This window comes from Urtica dioica, chromosome 2 (assembly GCF_054948205.1).
Source record: "Urtica dioica subsp. dioica isolate 48M chromosome 2, U.dioica_male_clone48M_v1_H2, whole genome shotgun sequence".
NCBI lineage: Eukaryota > Viridiplantae > Streptophyta > Magnoliopsida > Rosales > Urticaceae > Urtica > Urtica dioica.
In genome coordinates, this window is record NC_142757.1 from 49,857,970 (window position 1) to 49,879,942 (window position 21,973).

The window sequence follows — 21,973 nt, forward strand, 5'->3', positions numbered from 1 at the left end:
AATAAAAACTATTATGAGCATAAATAATTTACTAACCTTTTAGAAGCTTGAACGTGGATGAGCCTTCGGAAGGTTGCAACGTTCATCTCCCTCGCAGCACGTCTCTCTTCTTTCCTCGGCAACACGAGCAACCACGATGGTTTCTATCACAAGAATCACTCAAGAAAAAAGGAATTAGTGAGTGGGAACTTTTAAACACGACGACTCGAGAACAAGTCTCAAAGTCGAAGAGCTAAAACCACTAGGTCAAATGAGGACCTAGGTGCCAAAACAAAACGAAAAATAACTAGAGAGAGAGAGGAGAAATCGGCCACAAGGTCTAGAGAGAGAGTCTCTCAATCTCTAACTTATGTGGAATGACTAGAATGAGAGGAATGAGGTCTCTATTTATAGGGGAGGCATGAGAAAATCTTATTTCCTCTTTTCTACCCATGTTGGACGTTCATGACATGTCATGCAAGTCCTTGGATTTGTTTCCTCATTCGTTCTCTCTTAGTTGGCCGAAAATGCACTTTCCTTCTAGAGGAAATTTGTTTCATTTTTTTTCTTTTGGCAAGTATCTTCATACATTAATGCACAAAATAAACTCTCTTTCCCACTATGGCATGAACGAAATTCAGCCTTATTTTCCATGGGTTGGACGAAATTTGAGCTTCTAGATGTTTCTTCATTTGTTCATGACAACATAAGAAAAGCCCATTAAGAATTTTCAAGTAAAATTCTATGAAATGAAATTAATCCTCAAGGCCCAAATTCTTTAAGTTGGCCGTGTTATTTAAATTTCATTTTTCATCATATGACAATGTCAACAAATTTATTGACATTCATTTCGTCATATGTCTAAAAAGACAAAAATACCCTTTAGACAATTTTCACAAAACTTGTCTCGTTCTTGTTTTGACTTAGCTGCTAGTTTAATTATTTCTACTCGATATGATTTGTGACAGTGACCTCATGGACCCAAATGAACAAAGCTTGAGCTAAACACTTGGACTCAAAAGTTCACAAACCTTTTCCAAGTTTAGCTTAATGTCAACTTACTCCACTAAAGAGTTGACACTGAAAATCTCTCGGTTCAAATGAATTTATTTTCTACTCAAGAATTCAACCAAATTATGATGAGCGGATCCACTGAATATTATCTATGTTTACCCTTCATGAATATCATCAGCTAGTCGGGATTTACAAAATTACCATTTTACCCTTCTAGCTGTTATTTTCTCAACTCATTTGTCGCTTGTGAATAAGTTAGAAACAATGTATTGACGAGGAGCTAACAAGTCACATTGTTTCATCCAAAAGAGTCAAGACTCAATTTGGACACAAACCAGTTCATTTATTCACATTCCAAGGAACAAAACATGAGGTGATATACATTGCATTTCAGCAATCTTGTACATGAATTCCATATCTATGAGAACTTCACAAAGTTACTCATGACATTCTCACAACTTAGTACTTCACCAATAGGCCTTGTTCAGAATCACATAGTGAGTCCGAACTCCGACTTTCTCAAATGAGAATATGTAAGGTATGAAATGGCATGTCTCATTTCAGGATTAAGGTAAGCACGATGCAATTCATACGTAGTGACTTCGAGACATAGGAGGTTAAGTGGTTTGTTCTTATCTTGTCTCTAGAAGTGCACTGGTCAATTCAGTACCTTTGGAAGATACCTAGAAGAACTATAGAGTCTCCAACTCTCAATGCCTCATAACCAAACATCATAGATTCTTCTAACAATCATACTGAGGTCAATAGTCCTTTGACCCTTAGATTGCGAACATATCGTTTTAAGCAAACTACGAAGAGTTTGTTCATGCAAATCTACATTTGTCTCTTCGTAAGTTGTTTAGTTTGTTTATGGACTAAAGACTAATGTTTTATCATAAAGCTTCAAACAGACAAGGAGGAATGAATGAACGTTTCAACTTTTTATTAATGAATAAGCAATTACAAGCAAGAGTCTTCATGAGACTTTATTACACCAAATGTATAAAATAAAGGCTACAACTCTTCTTGTGGGCACCATTGACAACAGCTACTTCCTCAATGTGACGCTTTAATCTTTTGAAATTGGTTTGAATGGTACTTGCAATGTCTCCAGTTTCTTTTGAGTTTTCCTCGAGACCTATCATGGTCTAAGACTTAATCCTTTCAGTCGAAAGCTGGTACTGATCAGGAATCTTTTCCTGGCTAACTTGGTTGCCTTTGGAGCTTGAGTCATTTTCTTCTCTCTCATACCGATCTTTGGCATGCTTCCTGGATTTCTTAATCCTTGGCTCATGCATGCTTTATAGGTACTTTGCCTGGTCGGTGTGAGGGTTCTTCATCGGGAATCACCACTGTGCTCTGCAGTGTTACCCTTTTCGCTCGTGATTTCTCCTCCAAGTACTTATTGTTAGCTTCCAAGGCCAAAAGACGTTCTTGCATCTCTTTGAAATGTTCAGCCAGACTAGGAAGAGATAGGTATTTAGTGAGCTCATCTGGGGTGAGTGGCAAAGTACGATTATGGTGTTCGATCTGAGGATCAGCTCCAATGGTGTTGTTGTCTCCAGTTAAAGTTGACAAACTAGAAACAATCTTCAACGCTATGCCCTATTTCTAGCGCCAAACTGTTGACACACAAAATTTGTACAGCAATTGTCTCAAGAAGAGCATTTGGTTCTGAGCACGCAGTCCCGAGAACTTTGAGTATCTAGGCAAGATTAACTCTAAATACAGACGAATCTAGTAAAATGAGGGTGTTGAATAATATGTGAAGTTTCTGGCGTATGCTTGTGTGCGTGAAAATGTGAATTGTCCTTGCTTTATTTATGTGTTCCTCTATTTATAGATCATCGGGTTGAGTATGTGGGGTGATCAATCGCACATACTTGACAGTTGCCGAATAATCGTTCCTTTAACGTGCGTAATGGGTGGTTATTTGCTCTTCTACTCGGTATAACCGTCAACGTTAGCGTTTTACTTAAGTTTGAATTTGCTTACACGTGTTTATGTCTGTTTTTACTAGCCTTTGACCTATCATCTTTTTTTCTCTCCAAAATTATGCTCGGTAGGTTTCGTTTTTACTTTATAAACGAATCGTTCATTAACTTTCATGAGCCCTCGGGCCTATTTGACTCGGGCACGACGTTGGATTTCTGAAGTTCTCGGTGTGTCCGAGCTCTTGCTCGAACCTTGCCAATTTTATGAGTAGCATAATTCATTGAAGATTCTTTATGCCTTTTTAAGGAAAGTGTAATTTAGACGAAATTTCTTAATAAAATTTGAAATTTAAAATTCCAACAACGAATTTTATTTGACATTCAAAATGGCAAAATTTTACGAAAATGTTGACGATAAAAGAAATCAAAATTTTAAATTTGAATGAAATTTTTTTACCGAAAATCGGCAACCGGCATTTTGAATCCTTGATTACGAATAATTATTATTTTTTATTGTTATGATTACACCGTAACTAGATGAGAAAATTATATACATTAGAAATGTTAAATCTCAAGAAATTGTTTCTATATATTTAATCATATTATAATATACTACTTTTATATTTAGAGACAATTAGGTCAGTAGCCCAATAGCCTATTTATGTTTTATTAAGAAAATAGTCCAACAAGCTGAAGTAAATTAAATTAACTGTTTTAATTAATTTAATTTATTTCGGCCTAATAAATTATTTTTTAATAAAATGAAACTTTTGCTAAAAGACTGGCTAATTATAACACATTGTTCTAATATTTTTTTATTTATATGAGTGTATATAATGAGGTCTTGGGTGATCAAACCCGGACGTATATATCCCATAAAAACATATCATTATTTAAAGTGAATCATCTCTTAATTTTTCAAGCAAGTATTAGATCAGTCTTTGGAAAGAATATTTTATAAATAGAATAAAAGACATATTTGTCCCCTGAATTATGGCGGTGACGAAAATACATCCCTAGAACTTTAAAATCTCGATCTATTCTCCATAATCTATGGCATTGTTTCAGTGTGATCCTTCTGTCTATTTTTTTGGCTTACCTCAGTTAAAGTAACCACGTGGGTCTCACGTTATACTCAAAATAAGGGCATTTTCGATAAGTCCAACCTCCACAATTGGCACTGGTCTGAGACACCAAACCCATCTCCGGGCATATCCTCCTCTCCAGCCAAGCCAACCTCTTCGCCACCAAACCCTTTGCTCCGGCGAAGCCAACCTCTCCAACGGAGTTTTTTACCCTTTGCTCCGACGAAGCCAAACCTCTCCAGCGAAAATATGAACATAAGTTTTTTGAAAAAGCAACAGAAAAATCAATCCCATGAAAACCTTCTCTAATCTGTGGTTTTCTCAATTTAAAATCAATCCCTTGTTTGACGCCAACGGTAGGCCCAATGTCAACGAGCAACACGCCTTCGATTTCGTCGTCATCGCCATCATTATGCTCCTTGCCATCTTCACTTTGCAATAACAGGAGAACGACTTCGTCTAAGACCTCCTGCAGAAGCTCATCGTCGGCCCAACCTCGCTCTTTGACCGAGGATCAGATGACATCATGTTTAGTTCACATAATTCGTCGAATATCTGGTGGGCATCTTCTATCATTGACACTGACTCATCGTAGTCAATCGAAGCCCCAAATCGCTGCTCTTCAGATAGATCCGAGTCGTCTCCAAATCTCCGGTCTCCGGTGAAGGGAATAAAGAAAGAATGAAAAAAAAAAATATACATCCATGGCTTAGTTTGGTTATTTTATTCATATTTTAATTATATTTAAATTGATCATCAATGGCTCCAGTTTTATAAAATTGTAGGGGAGAGACATGAGAACTCAACCATGTGCGTTGAAGATGTTGTAGGAGAGAGAGGAAGAAGGGGGTGGTGGAGATTATTTTGATTCTTTTATTTTATATTTTTATTGTTTTTCCAAGGAAATAAAAGGGCATTAACGAAAATTGTCTTACTTTACCCATCACGTCACATAAGTGTGAATATTTAACTGATAGTTTAAGTTTAAAATAGATAGAAGAACAAAAAAATGTTATAAACGCTTATACTAAGAGATAAATTGATCGATTTAATAGTATAAAAGATATATTTTCATCACCGTCATAATTTAGGGGGTAAATAGTCTTTTATTCTTATAAATATTTAGCCAAGCGCTAGTGTTTAACATATGAGGATTCCATAAATTATGCCAATCACATATTCCTAAACAAACTACCCTAATAATGAAAATGTTAAAAACATTGTCACGTACAATAAATTTTCTTTGTTCCAATCCAGCATTACAAAGAGGGGGTCTTGGAAATGTGTGCCATGAAAAAACCAAAGCTTGTCCATTTCACGGATTTCGATGTTATGACTTTCGTTTCATGAAAAAACCAAGAATGTCACATCATTATTTTGACAAATTTACGAAATATTGACTTGTATAACAATTTCAAACGTTTTAGTTAGTTAATTACCTAATATTTTTTTTATTAAAATAAGTGTCAAAATTTAAATGAATGTAAAACCTACGTACAAAGTTAGACTGGTTACTAAAGGGTACACACCATTATGTTGTCATGCTTGTTTTGATTTAGAACTAAAACCAATAAGATGCTAAAAGTGCTTAAACGGGTGAATTAGAAGAGCGGATTATTATAAGAAAATATGGGGGATTTGTGGATAGATATTCTGATAATGCTTTACTTGAATAATTTTATATGGTTTAAAAAGTCTCCTAGGTAATTATGGTACGAAAAAATTGATTCATTTGTTTTGAATATTTTATTTTGATGTGAATTAGATGTTAGTTAGTAGCTCAGTAAACAAAATCAATAAACTGAGATCATACCTGAGTTATGAGTTTAAGATCAAGAATTTAATGTACCAAAAAAATTTCAGTACTGATGATTATATGAAGAGAGAGAAAATAGTAAAGTAAAATATACATAGAAAACTATATGTAAAAAACTTGTTTCTAAGTTGGAAATGTAAATTGTAAGTTTGATCAAATGTTATATCAGTTTGTTTTACGTAAAATAAGTACTATAAAAAAAATCCTTAAATGTATAGAGTACTATAACATGTATGTGATGATTAGTAGTAGACCTGATATATCTTTAATTTTACAAAAAAAAATTAAGTAATTAGTCAACTAAAACGTTTGAGATTGCGCGCTATATAGCCAATGTTTCGTAAATCTTAAATAATTAGCCATAAAAATGATTTGACATTTTTTATTTGTTTTTTTCATTGAAATAAAATTATAGGGTATTTATGTCAATTTACACATATAAATATATGGACGTGGTTATTTACCTAATATTTACGAAACGTTGCTATATATAGCAATGTAAAACTTTAAATATGGACTCTTAATTTTATAGAGTACTATATCATATATGTGATGATTAGTAGTAGACCTGGACTCTTAATTTTATAGAGTACTATATCATATATGTGATGATTAGTAGTAGACCTGATTTATTTTATGCCATTATCTCTGTTGAGCAGATTTATATCTAATTTTGAATGTTGGGCTGCTTTGAAATGAGTTATTGGATATTCAAACAGTACTCTTGATGTCCGATTGTGTCATAGCAATATGAATGTGCCTTTCATCTTCAGCTTATTGGATGTGCTTTTATTCGAGAAGATGATTTAACCAAAAAAAATAAAAAAAATTATGAGCTAGCTTTTTTTTTTTGTAAAGTTAGAAGCAACTCAAGTTTTGCGTAGTAGCAACATTCCGCGACGGTTCTTCCTGTAATTGTCGACGGAGCTGCTTCTTCTTCTCCTTGAGGATGACCTGCCTCGGCAACACGTCAACCAAGAAGCTCCCTCCGTTCCAAGCGGCGGCGGAGACTTTGAGTATTTGGAACACGACGTGTAACTTGTACGACAAGAAAATGGGGACGCCGAGCGCCATGGTCGCCACCGTGAACAGCCCTTGGAGCAAAATGTACATAAGCATTCGGTTATGGTCCCCAAGCAATCCGCTCAATCGCCACCACACGTTGTTCGCTCTCTGGGCTTTATTCGAAAGCTCTCTGACAAATAGTAGTTTTCTCTCCACTTGTCATCAATAACATATATATTCCAAACATTGGATGAAGAGAGAGAGAGAGAGAGAGAGAGAGAGAGAGAGAGAGAGAGAGAGAGGAGAGGGACCTGTAAGAAGTCATGACTTCGGGGTCTCTCAAGAGTCTCTGGCGGCGAAGAACGTTGACGATGAGGAAGTAGAGAAGCTGCCAGAGAGAGTAGACGCACAAGGGAACGGCGAAGAGCCACGTCCAAAGGTATGCCTTGCGAGAACTCGCTTCCGAGTGCATCGCATCAAATGCAGCCGGGTCCCACCATCGAATTGTAAAGAATACTATTCCTATATAAGAGCTCAAAATATATAAATGTATAGTAAATTAAAAAAAATTGGAGAGAACAAAGTGCGCAATGCTAGACTCTAAACTTATGGGGCTAAAGAGAAAGTTATTTTTAGGAATGCTAATTTGTAAATTTTGAGGATAAAAATAAGAGGAAGAAATAGATTTTTGTAAAAAAATGTAAAAAATTATAAAAATTTGAGGAGGGGTTTATCTCTGCTGGGCCTTAACTGGCTCCGTCCCTAGTGCAAATGATACTGAGGAAAAACTTACCGGGTAAAAGATGGATTAGAACACTGACAAGTTTGTCGAGCGAGCTAAACACGAGGCTACAACGCCAGACGATCAATGCCCACGCCAATGGTCCCTACAAATCTCATCGATTACGATTTCTTTTCTAGATGATAAGCATTACAATTCCCTCAACTGACCCCACCAACATTTATGGAGCTTGAAACAATGACAACACTAGATGAATATTTCTCTTCTAGGGCTAGAACTACAAAGCTTTTAGAAATAAACCAAAGGCCTCACCACTAGACCAACGATTCTTAGGTAGATAAAAGTTAAAAATTAAAGTTTTATGATTTGCAAAGAAAACCATATATATGGGTGCAACGAGGGTACCTCGGCGAATGAGAAGCAGATCATGAAAAGCTTTTCGTTCCTCGGATACAGCACGAGGTGCGCCAAAAAAATTAGGTTTGCGTAGTAACAAAAGTCCTAAGCAAGAAGGGAAAATATGCTTGATTTTGAGAGTATGCCATACGAGAGACTATATAACTAACCAAATATCATTACGTAGGTTAAAGAAACATAAGAGATTTGACAAAGGCTTACCAAGAGATAATAATGGCATTTCTTGAAACGGTAATATATCCACCTCATAGGGATGAAGATGACATAAACTAGACAATATACGTAGCGTATATCTTGTGGTCCTAGCAAAAAAAAAAAAAATTAAAATAAAAGAGAAAAAAAAAATTATTAGAGGCCAATTTAATACTATAATTCACAACTTTCATTAATAACTCACTCGCTCCCAGAAGAAAGCAAAACCCTCCAAACGAGAGGACTCCGAGAAGATGAGTCACCTAAGACATTGAACAGTTATGTTTCGACTCGCATTCTGACAATAAATTGATTACTGAGGAAAAAGAAAAGGAGATACCTTGGTGATGAAACTTTCGTGTTCTTCGGCTTGTTTAGCAATGTTGATGGCTTGTTTGGAGATGATTTCCTTCGTCTGAGCAACTCTCTGTTCAATCCAACAGAAACTAACTCAAGAGTGGAAAATTGTCACACACACAATGCTTAGAATTGCACAAGTGAAGTCTGTAGGATTGAACAACATCAAAATCTAGTCTGACTCTGATATAATCTTAGAAGTGTGAGTCTACCATATATTATGAGCATGTTACTTAGATACCGAATCTACATCAAGACTTTTGATCAAATGACAGCTACAGAGAGAGAATCCGCTATTTGCCTTGGACTGGTCCTTGATTCGCTGTTTTACTTGCTGAAACGAATCACCGTTCGACTCTTTTGGGTTATCTTCGCTCTTGGACATTGTGTGTGTGTGTTTGAGAGAGAGAGAAAGAGAGGGAGAGAGAGAAGTGGTGAGTTTTGGCATATAGAATAATATTTATAGAGAGACAAAGAAAAGAGCGAGTTATAAGCTGTTATTATATTTATGAGTAATGCTATTCGGCCCGATTCACGAGCCCGAACGATCCACTCACGTGATGACACGTGGCAGTTTGTTACCACGTGTCATCACGTGAGTGGATCGTTCGGGGCTCGTGAATCGGGCCGAAAATCAATTTCCTATATTTATAGAGAGACAAAGAAAAGACATGATCACCTGTCTTTCTGATCATGTCTTAATGCTTATTTGGCATTCTTCAATGTTGATCATCCCTAGACCTGCAATTTAAGTGCCTAGCATCAGAGGAACGATAAACGATGTGATCTCTCATGACGACATAAATATGATTCTCAATCAAACTATTTTCTATGCAAATCAAATTCGTGTGCCTCTCAAGTCTCAATCACCAAAACTCGCCCATTTCATAGCTTTTAATTTTATGACCTTCGCTTCGTCGGTGGCTATAAGAGATGAAATGAATCCTTCAGAAAATAAATAACTGTACATTAATTAAAATTCCTAAACACAAAATATTAATTTAAATAAAGTTGTAATTAAATTTACAAGTTTATTTGATCTTCCAAGGGTCGTTTCCAGATCAGTAGTTGAAACATGCTTGGTACCAGCTAACCCCGGACCGTATAATCGCACGTGAGTCAAACAGTGGAGTCTTTGAACTTGTCTTCTTTTCCTCGTAGGAATTTGATTTCCATTATCCTTCACCTAAAAAAAAATCTTGGGATTTCCCAAAATATGCGCTCCGTTGCTAACACTAGTGTAATTGTTGGCAAAGCAGAGGAGTAGCCACAATCATTTTATGTCAAATAATATCCACTGTCATAATTTAAAATAACTCTGTCGTAGAAATATACTAGGAAGCTTATATCACACATAAAACAACATTGTAACTACAGGCACAAGTCAGTTTAAAGTAATCTAGTTTATGATCATAACTTAGTATATCCCCATAGCAAAAAAACAATCAACATTCAACACAAACAAAAAAAATCTCGAGCTAATCAATTGTATTGGAGCAGTCTGTAGAACCTCAACAGATTTTTAAAATAAAAGGAAACAAAAACTGGATTGCCATTTCAAGTCCTCGGAGACAACTAGGTTGCAGAGAGGGTCTTCACTTGAGAGGAATGAACCTAGAGGAATGGGTGGCTCCGATACCGGGCCTACCGTGCTTGACAGGCTTGTACGAGATCGAGAACTCGGCGAGGTAGTGTCCGATCATCTCGGGCTTGATCTCAACTTGGTTGAAGGTCTTTCCATTGTAGACTCCGATCACGCTTCCGATCATCTCTGGAACGATGATCATGTTGCGGAGGTGGGTTCGCACCGGCTCCGGCTTCTCGCCCGGCGGGGCTTCCCTTTTCTGTTTCACATCATCATAGGGCAGGAATATTCATATCATACGAAATAAAAAGGGCTCGACTTTTTATTGCAATATTAAGATACTACCCCTTTTGAAGCAATACCAATAACATCTTCCCATTATAATTAAAGCATGTCCGCACAACTCAATTGCTTTCAAATTCAGAGTTGATCTACAAACTGGGATTTTCATTGTTTACCTAGAACACAAACTCCAAGGGATTGGTATAGTGGTAAGGGTGATTTTTGAGACCTTAAGGGTTTGTTTGGAAACCGGAAAATGAGAGAGTGAAAATTTGAAGGGAAATTAATATAGTAAAGAAAATATATGGGAAAATCAAAAATTATTTGTTATGTTTGAAAATGGTGGAAAATACAAGGGAAAGAAAATGGAAATCCCTAATATTAAGATACTACCCCTTTTGAAGCAATACTTGTAACATCTTCCCATTATAATAAAAGCATATCCCCACAACTCAATTGCTTTCAAATAAAGAGTTAATCTACAAACAGGGATTTTCATCGTTTACGTTTCTCTAATAAATCAGCAATCCAAAGATTACCAGGATGATTCTTGAGACCTTTTCTGCTTCGCCTCATCACAGGGCAGGGACATTTATACCACACGAAATAAAAAAAAATGGCTTGACTTTTTATTGCAATGTAATGAATTTCTAGCAATATTAAGATACTACCGCTTTTGAAGCAATAACAATAACATCTTCCAATTTAAACGAAACAATAAAAGTATATCCGCACAACTCAATTGCTTTCAAATACAGAGTTAATCTAAAACAGGGATTTCCATTGTTTACATTTCACTAATAAATGAGCAATCCAAAGATTACCAGGGTGATTCTTGAGACCTTAAGGGTCGCCGGTTCAATAATTCAGAGCCTCGTGGACTTAGCAAAGTATCCACTTAGTTGTGGACAGAAATTTTGTTATAGGATTCAAAAACTACCTACCTAATTTAAATATGAGAAAACTACCCTATAGTAAAATCCTAAACTCAGTAAAAACAAAGTAATAGCAGAAGCAAGTCTCATTTTAAAAACACAGCAACAAGACACTCGTGGTAAAATGCATATTTTACGAAAGACCTATCTCGCCAGAGAAAACAAGAGCATCATTTCAGTTATCCAACTACCACTCAAACACTGTGGGCTCGTGAAAATCAGTCTCAATGAAACACTATTTCGCAAAACAAACATTACATTAAACTCATTTACAGACAAGTTATTGAAGGAAAGCTTACCGCCTTGCGGAGCTTTTTGATCAAAGCCATGGGCTTGCGCTTCAAACCCCTCTGAAACCTAAAAAAAAAAAAAAAAAAAAAATCACCAAAAAATATACATTTTCATTCTAGAAAACAAGACAATTCTCAATAACGTGACAAAGCTTAGGAAATACCTTCTGCGAGCACGGGCAGTGAAGAGCTTGACGAGCTCGTCGGTGGACATGTCCAGAAGAGAGTCCAAATCGACTCCTCTGAAACTGAACTTCTTGAACGTCCTCTTCTTCGGGACTCCGGCCACAGCCACTTCGGGTTCAACATCCGCCTGCGAGATAACACCGTAAATATAGAGAGAGAAAGAGTGAATCGGAAGAAGAAGAGTCGGAAATCATCGCCGGTCTCACCATGATTGGTTGTTGAGCTCTGTTAACCTATTTCCCCGAGCGAAGCGATCGATCGTTTAGACGTGAAACGAAACCCTAAAAGCAAAATATATTGAGTGGGATGGCCTAGTTTCCGTTGGGCCAAACTTTGTGATATCAGTAAGCCCAATTTTCTGGCCCAATTGTTCGCATAGGCAGTGCTTTTTGTCAACTTATCCCAGGAATAGAATTTCTAAAATTTTAGAGAAATTGTCTCAACGACAGTGATAAATTTTTTCCGATTTTCCACCAAAAAATTAATTGGACCAAAAATACTATTAAATCACTTATACAAATACAATTTTACTCTCAACAATTTATGTCACTTGTTCTCATAGATGTCAACAATAGATGTCAATTGTTGACATCATGTTGAGGGTAAAGTTGTATTTGTACAAGTGATTTACTAGTATTTTTGGTCAAATTAAGTTTTTTTTGTAGGAAACTAAAATAAAAAAATAAAAAACTTATCAAATGATAATAGTTGAGACAATTTCTTAAAATTTTATCACGAAAATATTGTCTTTCAAATTTGTAAGAGAATCTTTACAAAAGATTTACTCTACTTAAATTTTTTTTTTACTTTTTTTTAAAGATAACCCCAATAAAAATTTATATATATGTTCAAAACACGTTATTTTAAAAGGGATTTAAAAACATCTACTATTGTAAAAAATAAAAAATAAAAAAAATGAACTTCAAAAACACCATTCTTGTCAAATTCTCGTTTTTAATTAGGTTCCTTTTATTTTTATATGTGATAATATATTTTTATATTAGTCATAAGAATACTGTTTCTAAAGTTTTTATTTCAAAAATAATATTCTTCAATGTGTAAAAAAAAATCATTTTTTTATGTTTACAGATTTTTTTTTTTAAAAACTTTGTTTATTGTTTTTTTATTTCATCTATAAAAAAATTTAAAAAAAATTTAAAAAAAAACTTAATATTTTTGAAGAGTTTAAAACAACCACTAATTATTAATATTACAATTTAAATGCACTATTTCTTTAATTTTTCCATATAAATTTGTGGAATCTCTGAGCATGCCAGTATTTCAAAATTTATTTTACAAATAATAAAATCTCGTAACAGATGATGTAGCTAAATAGTCAATTTAAAATTGTGAATTTACAAAATAACCAAAGTTTGTCTGAATTTATTGAAATAGTCAAAATGTGCAATAATCTGGTGTCAATATATTTTTTTGCCTCAATATTAGTTTTTTCAAAAGTGATAAATTTCTTATGATAATCGTCAAAAAATTTAATCTTAGTTGTAAAAAAAAATTGGAAAACGTAAATTTGACTACTTTTCTGAAAAGTTGAAAATTTGGTTATTTTGCTAATCAATATGTTTCAAATAGCTATTTTGTATAGTTTTTCCATTTATAAATTGTATATAATTATTTTCTCTAATGTTTACAGTTTCATTTATTTTATTAATTATAATTTTATTTAGAAAAATCGTCATATATAATGTTAGTTTTATACACTACAGTTTGTGAAATCTTGATGTCCGTATTCTTGAAATGAGTATTTAAAAAGAGAAATTTCATTAAGTGGGCTTAAAAATTGATTAAATATCAAGATTAGACCCTAACTTTTTAAAATATCTAAAAATGGACTTTTGGACCCAAAACGGACAAATATACCCCTCTCCTCTATTTGAACTCATTCGCGCCTCTCTCCCTCTCTCCTCCATTTCACTCGTTCAAAACAAAGAAAAAACTGAGAACTCCTACGATATTGTACGACGGCATACGATCTTGTACGAGCCAGTACGATATAATACGATAGAGGACGATGGCGTACGATGGAAACGCTTCAATCTTCGGCGGCGGTGAAACACAGAAATCCCGACCTCAAAAGTCATCTAAAAAGGTAAGTTTTCAACTAATTTGTTGTTAAATGTCTTTGGAAATAGTTAGAATAGGGTTTATGAGTTAGTATTAATCTTATTTGAGTTGATTTGAGTTGATTTGGGTCGGATTTAGAATGTTAGGGTTTGAAATTAGGGCCAGTGTACGATGAGATTGATGCATCGTACGATGTCGTACGATGCTGTACGATGTCGTACGATGAAATTCATAGAGCTCTACGATGCGATACGATGGTGTACGATGGGTTTATGTTTTCTCAAAAATTGTCGTACGACTTTGTACGATGTCGTACGATGCGGTACGATGCTATACGATGATTTTTAAAAAACTTTAATTTCTTGTTTTACGATGATATACGATGCTGTACGATGCTATACGATGATTTTTTTAAAAAATTTAATTTCTTGTTTTACGATGATATACGATATTGTACGATGCTATACGATGATTTTTTTAAAAAATTTAATTTCGTGTTTTACGATGATATACGATTCGGTACGATGCTATACGATGATGTTTTTAAAAAATTTAATTTCTTGTTTTACGATGATATACGATGCTGTACGATGCTATACGATGATTTTTTTTTTAAAATTTAATTTCTTGTTTTGTGATTCTGATTTAATTTTGTTGTTTTTTTTAGGACAATTTAAACTACATATACAACGTCTCATTCCCGGGGCGTATCACGTACGGTGGGACGGGGATCTTGAAGCTTGTACGGAGTAGATTCGATGAGCTCGGGATAAAAGAACGAATCCTCGGGACTCCGTTCGAGCAATTTTTTACGGAGAGCGAGTTTGGTTTCTCACCGGTGCTCGTACATACTCTCCTTCAGAAGAAGATCGAGGCGACAGTACGCGGCGAGATACATTTTGGTATCGGAGGCAAACGGGTACGATTTGGACGCCTCGAGTACGCACTCGTCTCGGGGATGACTTATGAAGACGGTCCGACCAAAGCCGAACAAGACGAGCGAAAGAACGATGGATTGATCACGGATCACTTGAACGGCGTTGCCGGAAGCAAGTTGAGCGCGTTGATCAACGCGTTCACCATATGTCGAAGCCCTGACGCTGCGTTCAAGCTCGGGCTGCTCGTATTCGTCTACGGGTATCTTCTGGGGCAGCCGGCCAACAAAGCCATCGAAGAAAGGTGGCAGAAATTTCTATACATCGTTCAAGACCTCCCCTTCTTCTTCAAGATGCCTTGGGGAAATTTGAGTTGGGCAGAGACGTATTCCAGCTTGTCGGTGAACCTACGGCGTTATCACGAAACGCTGCAAAAGAAGTTGAAGGACAAGCCGGATGTGGCACAGAAAGAGGCCAAGTACACATTGACGGGTAATCTCCATACCCTTCATTACTGGGCGTACGAGGCTATCCCAGAGATCGGGATGAGGTTCGGGTCGAACCAGGGGATTCGTGTGCCCCGGATGCACTCGTGGTCTAGTAATGTGCTCATAATGGGCAAAGACATCGAGGCGGTCTTGAATAAAAAAACGGTAACTTTTTTATTATTTATCGTTTATTAATGTATTTTACATTATTTTGGAATATTGGTAACGTTTATTAATGTATTGTAGGTGGGTGTTCTTCAAATGCTGAGACCAAGGGCACCAGAGAAAGAAATGTTCACTCTCCTCGAGACACAGACGAGCAAATGTCTGTATCCCATAGACGTCGAGGGCGAAGATGCGACAGAGCCGCGAGACATCGAAGAAGAAATAGATCGAGTCGCGACTGTTGCAGAAGATGCCATCGTCGGAGACTCCGACGACGAACACGTGTCAGACACTCCACGTGTTAGTCTTGCTAGTCCGACCACTCCCGCAATGGGATCGAGGCCTACAGCGACCTCTCGCGCCGACATTCCCGAGGCCTTTGTCATAACACGGGAAATGTGGGGAGAAATGCGAGCTTCCCAAGAACAACTGCGAGCATCTCAAGAACAACTGCTAGCATCCCAAAAACGAATGATTCAGTCACAGGGGATAGTCTTACGTTCTCTTGCCACGACCGGCCGTAGAGTTGAGCGCATGAGTGTTAGACAGGTTAGAGTTCAAATTTAATTTAACGTTTTAAATTTGAGTTTAAATTTAATTTAACGTTTTAGAGTTAAGTTTAAATATAATTTAACGTTTTAAAGTAGAGTTTAAATTTAATTTAACGTTTTAAAGTTGAGTTTAAATTTAATTTAACGTTTTAGAGTTACGTTTAAATATAATTTAACGTTTTAGAGTTAAGTTTAAATATAATTTAACGTTTTAGAGTTAAGTTTAAAATTTAGAGTTGAGTTTAAATTTTAGAGTTGAGTTTAAATTTTAGAGTTGAGTTTAAATTTTTTTGACAAGTTTAAATTTTGTGACATATTTTATTACTTTGACTTTCAGCTTTCTATGTGGAGGAGGCTGAACATTTTGTTCGAGGACGCAACGGGCTTGCCTGGGGGTGAAATTCCCACGACCCAAGATGATGGTCGTAAACGTCGGACCCCTCCTCCTCCTCCTCCGGCGGCTAGTCAAAAGCCGGCGTCTCCATCGCATGAGGCAGAGCCGTCTTCTACGCATCGCGAGTCATCGAAGAAGTCAGAGCCGTCTTCTACGCATCGCGAGTCATCGAAGAAGTCGAAGAAGCCATCTTCAACGCATCGCGAGTCGTCGAAGCGATCGGAGATCAGGCCGGTGACTTCTCCCAGGTTGTCGACGTCTTCGTCGAGTCCTCGTAGAGAAGACATTTCGGATAAGCTACGCCCGCTCACAACTCCTCTAAGGAAAAGACAGAAGGCACAGCTTACTCCGGCACGTCCACATCGGCAAGTGCGACAGAAGACGTCGCGTTGGTCCGAATTCACTGATCCGACGAGGCCCAAGTATTTGGAAAAGCCGATCCCCAAGTTCAAGCCGTTGAAGGACGCGAAGCAAAAAGAGTTTGATAATTTCGTTAAGTGGTTGCGGATAAAAAAGTGGGACGGCAAATTCATGGAGTCTGTTCGACTGAAGACGTGCGACGCAGACACGATTTTCTTCGACACGATATTGACAGAAACCAAATGGCTACATGATTCGGTACGTTATTATATAATTTCACTTTTTCCAATCAATTTAAAATAACGCTATATGTTTGTAATGTCTCAGCATATTGATGCTATGATTCACATGGTTCGGGCTCGCCAACGAGGTCTCGACGGTTATCGGCAAGACGTCTGAATCATGGATTGTCGGTGGGTCCAGCACGTGTACGGCCGATTCAGAACGGAAGAAGCGAACATCAACAAGGCCATCGAACTGGGAGCAGAGCCCGAACCCGTGGACTGGGACATGAGGGCAACTATTAGCCCGATGACTGGGTATAGGGACGCCGATATTTTGCCTTGGGATGGTGCTCGAGAGATCCTGTTCGTCGTGAACTTCCAGAACCTTCATTGGTTCACATTTCGGATCGACATCGAGGCCTGGACCATTACCGTCTTCGAGTTATTGACAAGTTATTTTAGAAGTTTTTTTTTTTTTTTACAAGTTTTAATTGACAAGTTATTTTACTAGTTATTTGAACTTTTTTTTGACAACTTTCTCTAAACAATCATGTTTTTATTGACAAGTTATTTTAGAAGTTTTTTTTTTTTTTTTTACAAGTTTTAATTGACAAGTTATTTTACTAGTTATTTGAACTTTTTTTTGACAACTTTCTCTAAACAATCATGTTTTTATTGACAAGTTATTTTAGAAGTTTTTTTTTTTTTTACAAGTTTTAATTGACAAGTTATTTTACTAGTTATTTGAACTTTTTTTTGACAACTTTCTCTAAACAATCATGTTTTTTCAAGTTATGTTTCAACTATTTGTGACAACTTATTCTTGTGTTGTAGCGGTGATTGCGGGATGTTCGCATTGAAGTATGTCGAGCACGTAGTACTGAACGAATCATTTGACACTCTTCAAAGTGAGAATATGAGAATGTTCAGGAAGAAATGGTGCGTGGACTTATTCTACAACCACCTTATCCCGTGATTTTGTATTTTCGGATGTTTATTTTTTATCTTTTTGGTTTTCTATGTAATAGTACCTTATAAACATATTATCGAGATGGTTTGTTGACTATTGTGTTTTTTATTGTACCTTATAAACATGTAATTCAATTAAAGAGATTCACAAAAAAAAAACATCAAAAATTCACACATTCACAAAGGGTTTAGAACTCGAGACATTTATAAACAACTAAAGTTGCATCTTGACGCCATTAAACAAGATAAAAAGGTGACTCAAATAAACGTTAAAGTTTTAAACTTAAAAATAAAAATAACACACAAAGTCTAAAGTTTTAATCCCTCCAAGTGCATGTTTTTCTGTTATGTCCCCTACCACCACATTTCCCGCATTTTCGCTGCACGACAATCTTTTCGCCTTGAGATGGGTATCGATTAATTCTTCTTCTTCCTTGTTTACTTTTCTTCGGTCGACCGGCTTGCTTCTTTTCAACGGGTTCCGAAACTTTCATGTTTTTTATCTCATCCGGGACATCCCATTGATCTTCATTGCCAACCGGATATATGGCTTCCTTGTACATCTCAATCCACGTCTCCTTCAAATAAAAGTCACTGCATAACGAGTACACGTCCACGCTTCGATGTTGGGCTGCTGCGATAGAATGCTCGCACGGGATATTCAATTGTTGTGGTAGTCCGCAAGTGCACGTCTTCGCCATAAGGTCTACATCGAAATCACCTCTTACGTCTTTGACATGACATTCATATAGACCAAGTCCGTACGCATTGACGAACTGTGCCTTATTATTTAGCTGTGCGAGATCATTTTGCCACGTTGGTGTCAATTTTGTGTTCAACTTGTTCGCTATCTCTTCTCGTTCAAAAAACCAAGTTTGGAGTGTGAATCGAATAAACTCGAGCAACGTCGTAATGGGAAACGTCCTCGCATTCCTTGTTTTGTTGTTGAAGCTTTCTGCGTTGTTGCTCGTCATTAGGTCGTACCTATATAAAACATACTTGATTTATATAATCAACGACATAAAAAATTCAGTATAAAAGAAGTTCTAGACTCTTACCGTTTTCCAGGAAAGAAAGCTCTGGCCCACCGATCGACACCAACTTCTTCAAGATACTTTGCCATCTCGACATCCTTACGTCTCAACTGTCTAAAATTAGCTTCGAATGCTGTTTTACTGAAGGCGTAAGCCGCATCGTAAAGTTCAAAGCGACAATGGTCTGTCTTGAACTTGTGTTGGACATTCAGTTGTAAATGATGGTAACATGCTCCGTGAGGGATACCAGGAAACACAACCTCGACACCATGTATGATGCTAACGTGGCGATCGGATATGAACGCCAAATTAGGTACGTCTTCACCGATAGCTTCTCGCAATCTTCTCAAAAACCAAATCCAAGAAGCACGACACTCGCTATCTACAACTCCGAATGCAAGTGGATATAATTGTGAATTCGCATCCATTGCAATTGCGCAAAGCAACTGTCCCCCGTATTTTGTCTTCAGAAATGCACCGTCCAATGCTATGACCGGCCGACATGCTTTGAAGCCTCTACGACACGCCCCAATGGAAAAGAAAGCATACTTGAATTTATCACCATCTCGCACAAAGTCTGTTAACGTCCCAGGATTCTTTTGCTTCAACATGTACAGCCAAGACAGTAACTTCTGGTACGATTGTTCCGGCGTACCCCGAACGTACCCAATAGCTTTCTCCCTGGATCTCCAAGCTTTCAAATACGATACGTTCACACCCCATCTTGTCTTCACTTCTTCCCTGACGTTATGCGCCGAATACTCCGCCATAGAGTTAATTGAGTACTTGTCTTTAAATACGTGACCGATGACCCATGGTGTCGCTCCTCGATGGCCCTCTGTTCGAACAACACGCCCACATGAGTGTTTACCCTCGTACGACGTAATCTCCCACATCTCAGACCACTGCACGACACCCCTCAACCTCCATGTGCATCTCTCGTTTTTGCATAGAACATACCATCTCTTTTTCGAAGAAGATTTCACTCTAAATTCGAAATTATGTTTCAACGCGTACAAGTGGATATGTTTCTTCAGTTCATGCTTGTTTTCAAATTGCTGCCCAATATATATTTCTTCTGAGCTACCTGTTACTTTCAAAGGTTAGTTAAACAATATGTAGTTTCATATTATACTTGAATCTCATTTTAATCCACTTAAATTACCTGTAGAAGAATGACTTGGATAATGACTCGGGTTTTCCTTCACAACATCATCGGCGCTGAACTCGGGTGCTTTCCATGAATAAGGAACGATAGGTGATCCGATCATCGGAGGCTCACGCTGACATTGACCCGATGGTTCACAATGACCCGTTGGTACCGTAAACGTTTCCACAAATTCTTCATATTCTTCGGGATTGGCAAATTCTTCAAATTCTTCACCTCTACCATTGTTATCTCCGTCATATCCATCACTATTCTCTTCATCACCATCGCAACCTTCGTTTTCATCACCTTCGCCACCTTCGTTTTCATCACCTTCGCCATCTTCGTATTCATCACCATTGTGTCCATCATATTCGTCACTGTTGTGATTACAATCTCTATCACGTCTGTATACTTCGTCACCGTTTCCGGCACCCTTGTACTCGTTAAACAAGTCATCGTCACAGCCACCGTCTTTGTTTTCAATTATAGGATCTTTTTGTCGATCCTCGATAACAAGAGTATTCCGTTTCTTCTTCGGTTCATTGCGAGACACCATTCCAACTTCCACATCTTTCCCTTTACATAGTCCTCGATACGCAATAGGTGCAATGACCTCGATCTGTTTCGGTACCAAACTTACACAGAGTGGAAATCTATTACGATATTTGTGCTTCATAAAATGCGAAACATCACCATTGTCCTTCAATACGGCAGGACCTACTGGAATTGTACCGACTTCGTATGGGACTTCGAGTTTTAAGTCGAACGCGAATCTGTCTAACTCGAACTTCTCGTATAAGAAATCTACTAACTCCGTGTACGTTACCTCTTTCGGAATTACGAATGCACGAAATTCTGCATTGGTGAAAACCCATTGGTGTCCTTCCTTCTCCCAAGTGCCGTTAATCATGACAAAAACTGCAAAAAAACAGTCAAACTATGCAAAATAAGCTTCTATATCGCACACCATCGTACTGCATCGTACAACATCGTATACCATTGTACACTATCGTACATCATCGTACATCATCTTACTGATAGACATCGTACTGCATCGTACAGCATCGTATACCATCGTACAGAATCGTACATTGTAAAAGAGGCATCGTACGGCATCGTACAACATCGTATACCATCGTACACCATCGTACAGCATCGTACAGAATCCAATTTTTTTTCTAAATTTCATCGTACACAAATTTAAATTTCATCGTATACCATCGTACAAACAAGTTAAACCCAGATTTTGGACTTTGTTTTCAGATCTGATCGATTTTTTATGCTACATTCTATCATATACATTCATAAACTTTGTAAAAATGATTAAGTTAGTAATCTTACCCATGATTCTTTTGAAACCCGCTTAAGTAGAGAGGATTTGAGTGGATTTGAAAGAGTTTGAGCGAGTGTGAGAGTGAGAGTGAGGCTGAGCTGATATAGTCTCAGGGGCATTTTTGTCCATTTTCGGTACAAAAGTCCATATTTAGATATTTTTAAACATTAGGGTCTAATCTTGATATTTAATGGGTTATTAAGCCCAATTAATGAAATTTCTCTTTAAAAACCAGTATCTGTGAAATCTTCCCTAGAAATTTCCACAACTTGTCAGTGTTATGTGCAATTGATATTTTGTTTACGCAATTATTGTTAATTCTGTTTTTTTTTTTTAGCAAACTTAAGAGCACATGAAAAGACAAACCCAAAATACCACAAATAATAATAATAATAATAAATAATAAGATCTTTAAATTTGGTGTCCTCTACCCCCAATTAAGTAGTACTGGTCCTCCATGACATAAGTAAAACAATGAAAGTGAGTCATGGAGGCATGACTTTGGCCCAAATGAGTTGAGAAATTGACA

At 36.9% G+C, this 21,973-nt stretch overlaps 5 protein-coding genes across 6 annotated transcripts; 2 read left to right on the forward strand and 3 right to left on the reverse strand.

Moving 5' to 3' along the window:
• Window positions 1-6,528: 6,528 nt before the first annotated feature.
• LOC149405304 (glycerophosphocholine acyltransferase 1-like) lies at window positions 6,529-9,037 on the reverse strand. 2 transcript variants are annotated; one of them, XM_089606490.1, is made up of 8 exons: window positions 8,783-9,037; window positions 8,525-8,611; window positions 8,390-8,447; window positions 8,194-8,294; window positions 7,981-8,076; window positions 7,627-7,720; window positions 7,145-7,355; window positions 6,529-7,023 (listed from the first exon to the last, which is right to left on the reverse strand). In XM_089606490.1, exons 1-8 carry the CDS (start codon window positions 8,987-8,989, stop codon window positions 6,687-6,689), a joined length of 1,191 nt encoding a protein of 396 aa, XP_089462616.1. In that variant the 5' UTR covers window positions 8,990-9,037; the 3' UTR covers window positions 6,529-6,686. The 2 variants fall into 2 exon arrangements, with proteins under 2 accessions (XP_089462616.1, XP_089462617.1); XM_089606491.1 differs by having other exon boundaries at window positions 8,754-9,035.
• Window positions 9,038-9,844: 807 nt separating this feature from the next.
• Window positions 9,845-12,122, reverse strand: LOC149405305 (small ribosomal subunit protein uS19x-like). The gene is made up of 4 exons (XM_089607052.1): window positions 12,026-12,122; window positions 11,798-11,946; window positions 11,643-11,700; window positions 9,845-10,385 (listed from the first exon to the last, which is right to left on the reverse strand). The coding sequence occupies exons 1-4, from the start codon at window positions 12,026-12,028 to the stop codon at window positions 10,137-10,139; spliced, it is 459 nt and encodes a 152-aa protein (XP_089463178.1). The 5' UTR covers window positions 12,029-12,122; the 3' UTR covers window positions 9,845-10,136.
• Window positions 12,123-13,848: 1,726 nt separating this feature from the next.
• LOC149405306 (uncharacterized) lies at window positions 13,849-15,743 on the forward strand. Its single transcript, XM_089607807.1, has 4 exons — window positions 13,849-13,926; window positions 14,764-15,429; window positions 15,511-15,687; window positions 15,735-15,743. The coding sequence occupies exons 1-4, from the start codon at window positions 13,849-13,851 to the stop codon at window positions 15,741-15,743; spliced, it is 930 nt and encodes a 309-aa protein (XP_089463933.1).
• Window positions 15,744-16,249: 506 nt separating this feature from the next.
• Window positions 16,250-17,384, forward strand: LOC149405307 (uncharacterized). The gene is made up of 2 exons (XM_089606985.1): window positions 16,250-16,992; window positions 17,062-17,384. The coding sequence occupies exons 1-2, from the start codon at window positions 16,324-16,326 to the stop codon at window positions 17,131-17,133; spliced, it is 741 nt and encodes a 246-aa protein (XP_089463111.1). The 5' UTR covers window positions 16,250-16,323; the 3' UTR covers window positions 17,134-17,384.
• Window positions 17,385-17,797: 413 nt separating this feature from the next.
• On the reverse strand, window positions 17,798-19,300 carry LOC149405308 (uncharacterized). Its single transcript, XM_089606865.1, has 2 exons — window positions 18,986-19,300; window positions 17,798-18,911 (listed from the first exon to the last, which is right to left on the reverse strand). Exons 1-2 carry the CDS (start codon window positions 19,048-19,050, stop codon window positions 18,245-18,247), a joined length of 732 nt encoding a protein of 243 aa, XP_089462991.1. The 5' UTR covers window positions 19,051-19,300; the 3' UTR covers window positions 17,798-18,244.
• Between the last annotated feature and the right edge of the window lie 2,673 nt (window positions 19,301-21,973).

Coding starts and splice junctions, on each gene's coding strand:
- LOC149405304 (XM_089606490.1), bottom strand. CDS start 8,989: ATGCCAAAACTCACCACTTCTCTCTCTCCCTCTCTTTCTCTCTCTCTC. Junction 8,295..8,389: donor TTGCTTTCTTCTGGGAGCGA/GTGAGTTATTAA, acceptor TTTTTTTGCTAG/GACCACAAGATATACGCTAC. Junction 8,077..8,193: donor AATGCCATTATTATCTCTTG/GTAAGCCTTTGT, acceptor CTTCTTGCTTAG/GACTTTTGTTACTACGCAAA.
- LOC149405305 (XM_089607052.1), bottom strand. Junction 11,701..11,797: donor ACTGCCCGTGCTCGCAGAAG/GTATTTCCTAAG, acceptor TTTTTTTTTTAG/GTTTCAGAGGGGTTTGAAGC. Junction 10,386..11,642: donor TCAAAAAGCTCCGCAAGGCG/GTAAGCTTTCCT, acceptor GATGTGAAACAG/AAAAGGGAAGCCCCGCCGGG.
- LOC149405306 (XM_089607807.1), top strand. CDS start 13,849: ATGGCGTACGATGGAAACGCTTCAATCTTCGGCGGCGGTGAAACACAG. Junction 13,927..14,763: donor CTCAAAAGTCATCTAAAAAG/GTAAGTTTTCAA, acceptor ACTCTCCTTCAG/AAGAAGATCGAGGCGACAGT. Junction 15,430..15,510: donor CGGTCTTGAATAAAAAAACG/GTAACTTTTTTA, acceptor AATGTATTGTAG/GTGGGTGTTCTTCAAATGCT.
- LOC149405307 (XM_089606985.1), top strand. CDS start 16,324: ATGTGGAGGAGGCTGAACATTTTGTTCGAGGACGCAACGGGCTTGCCT. Junction 16,993..17,061: donor CCAAATGGCTACATGATTCG/GTACGTTATTAT, acceptor GTAATGTCTCAG/CATATTGATGCTATGATTCA.
- LOC149405308 (XM_089606865.1), bottom strand. CDS start 19,050: ATGGCAAAGTATCTTGAAGAAGTTGGTGTCGATCGGTGGGCCAGAGCT. Junction 18,912..18,985: donor GCTTTCTTTCCTGGAAAACG/GTAAGAGTCTAG, acceptor TGTTTTATATAG/GTACGACCTAATGACGAGCA.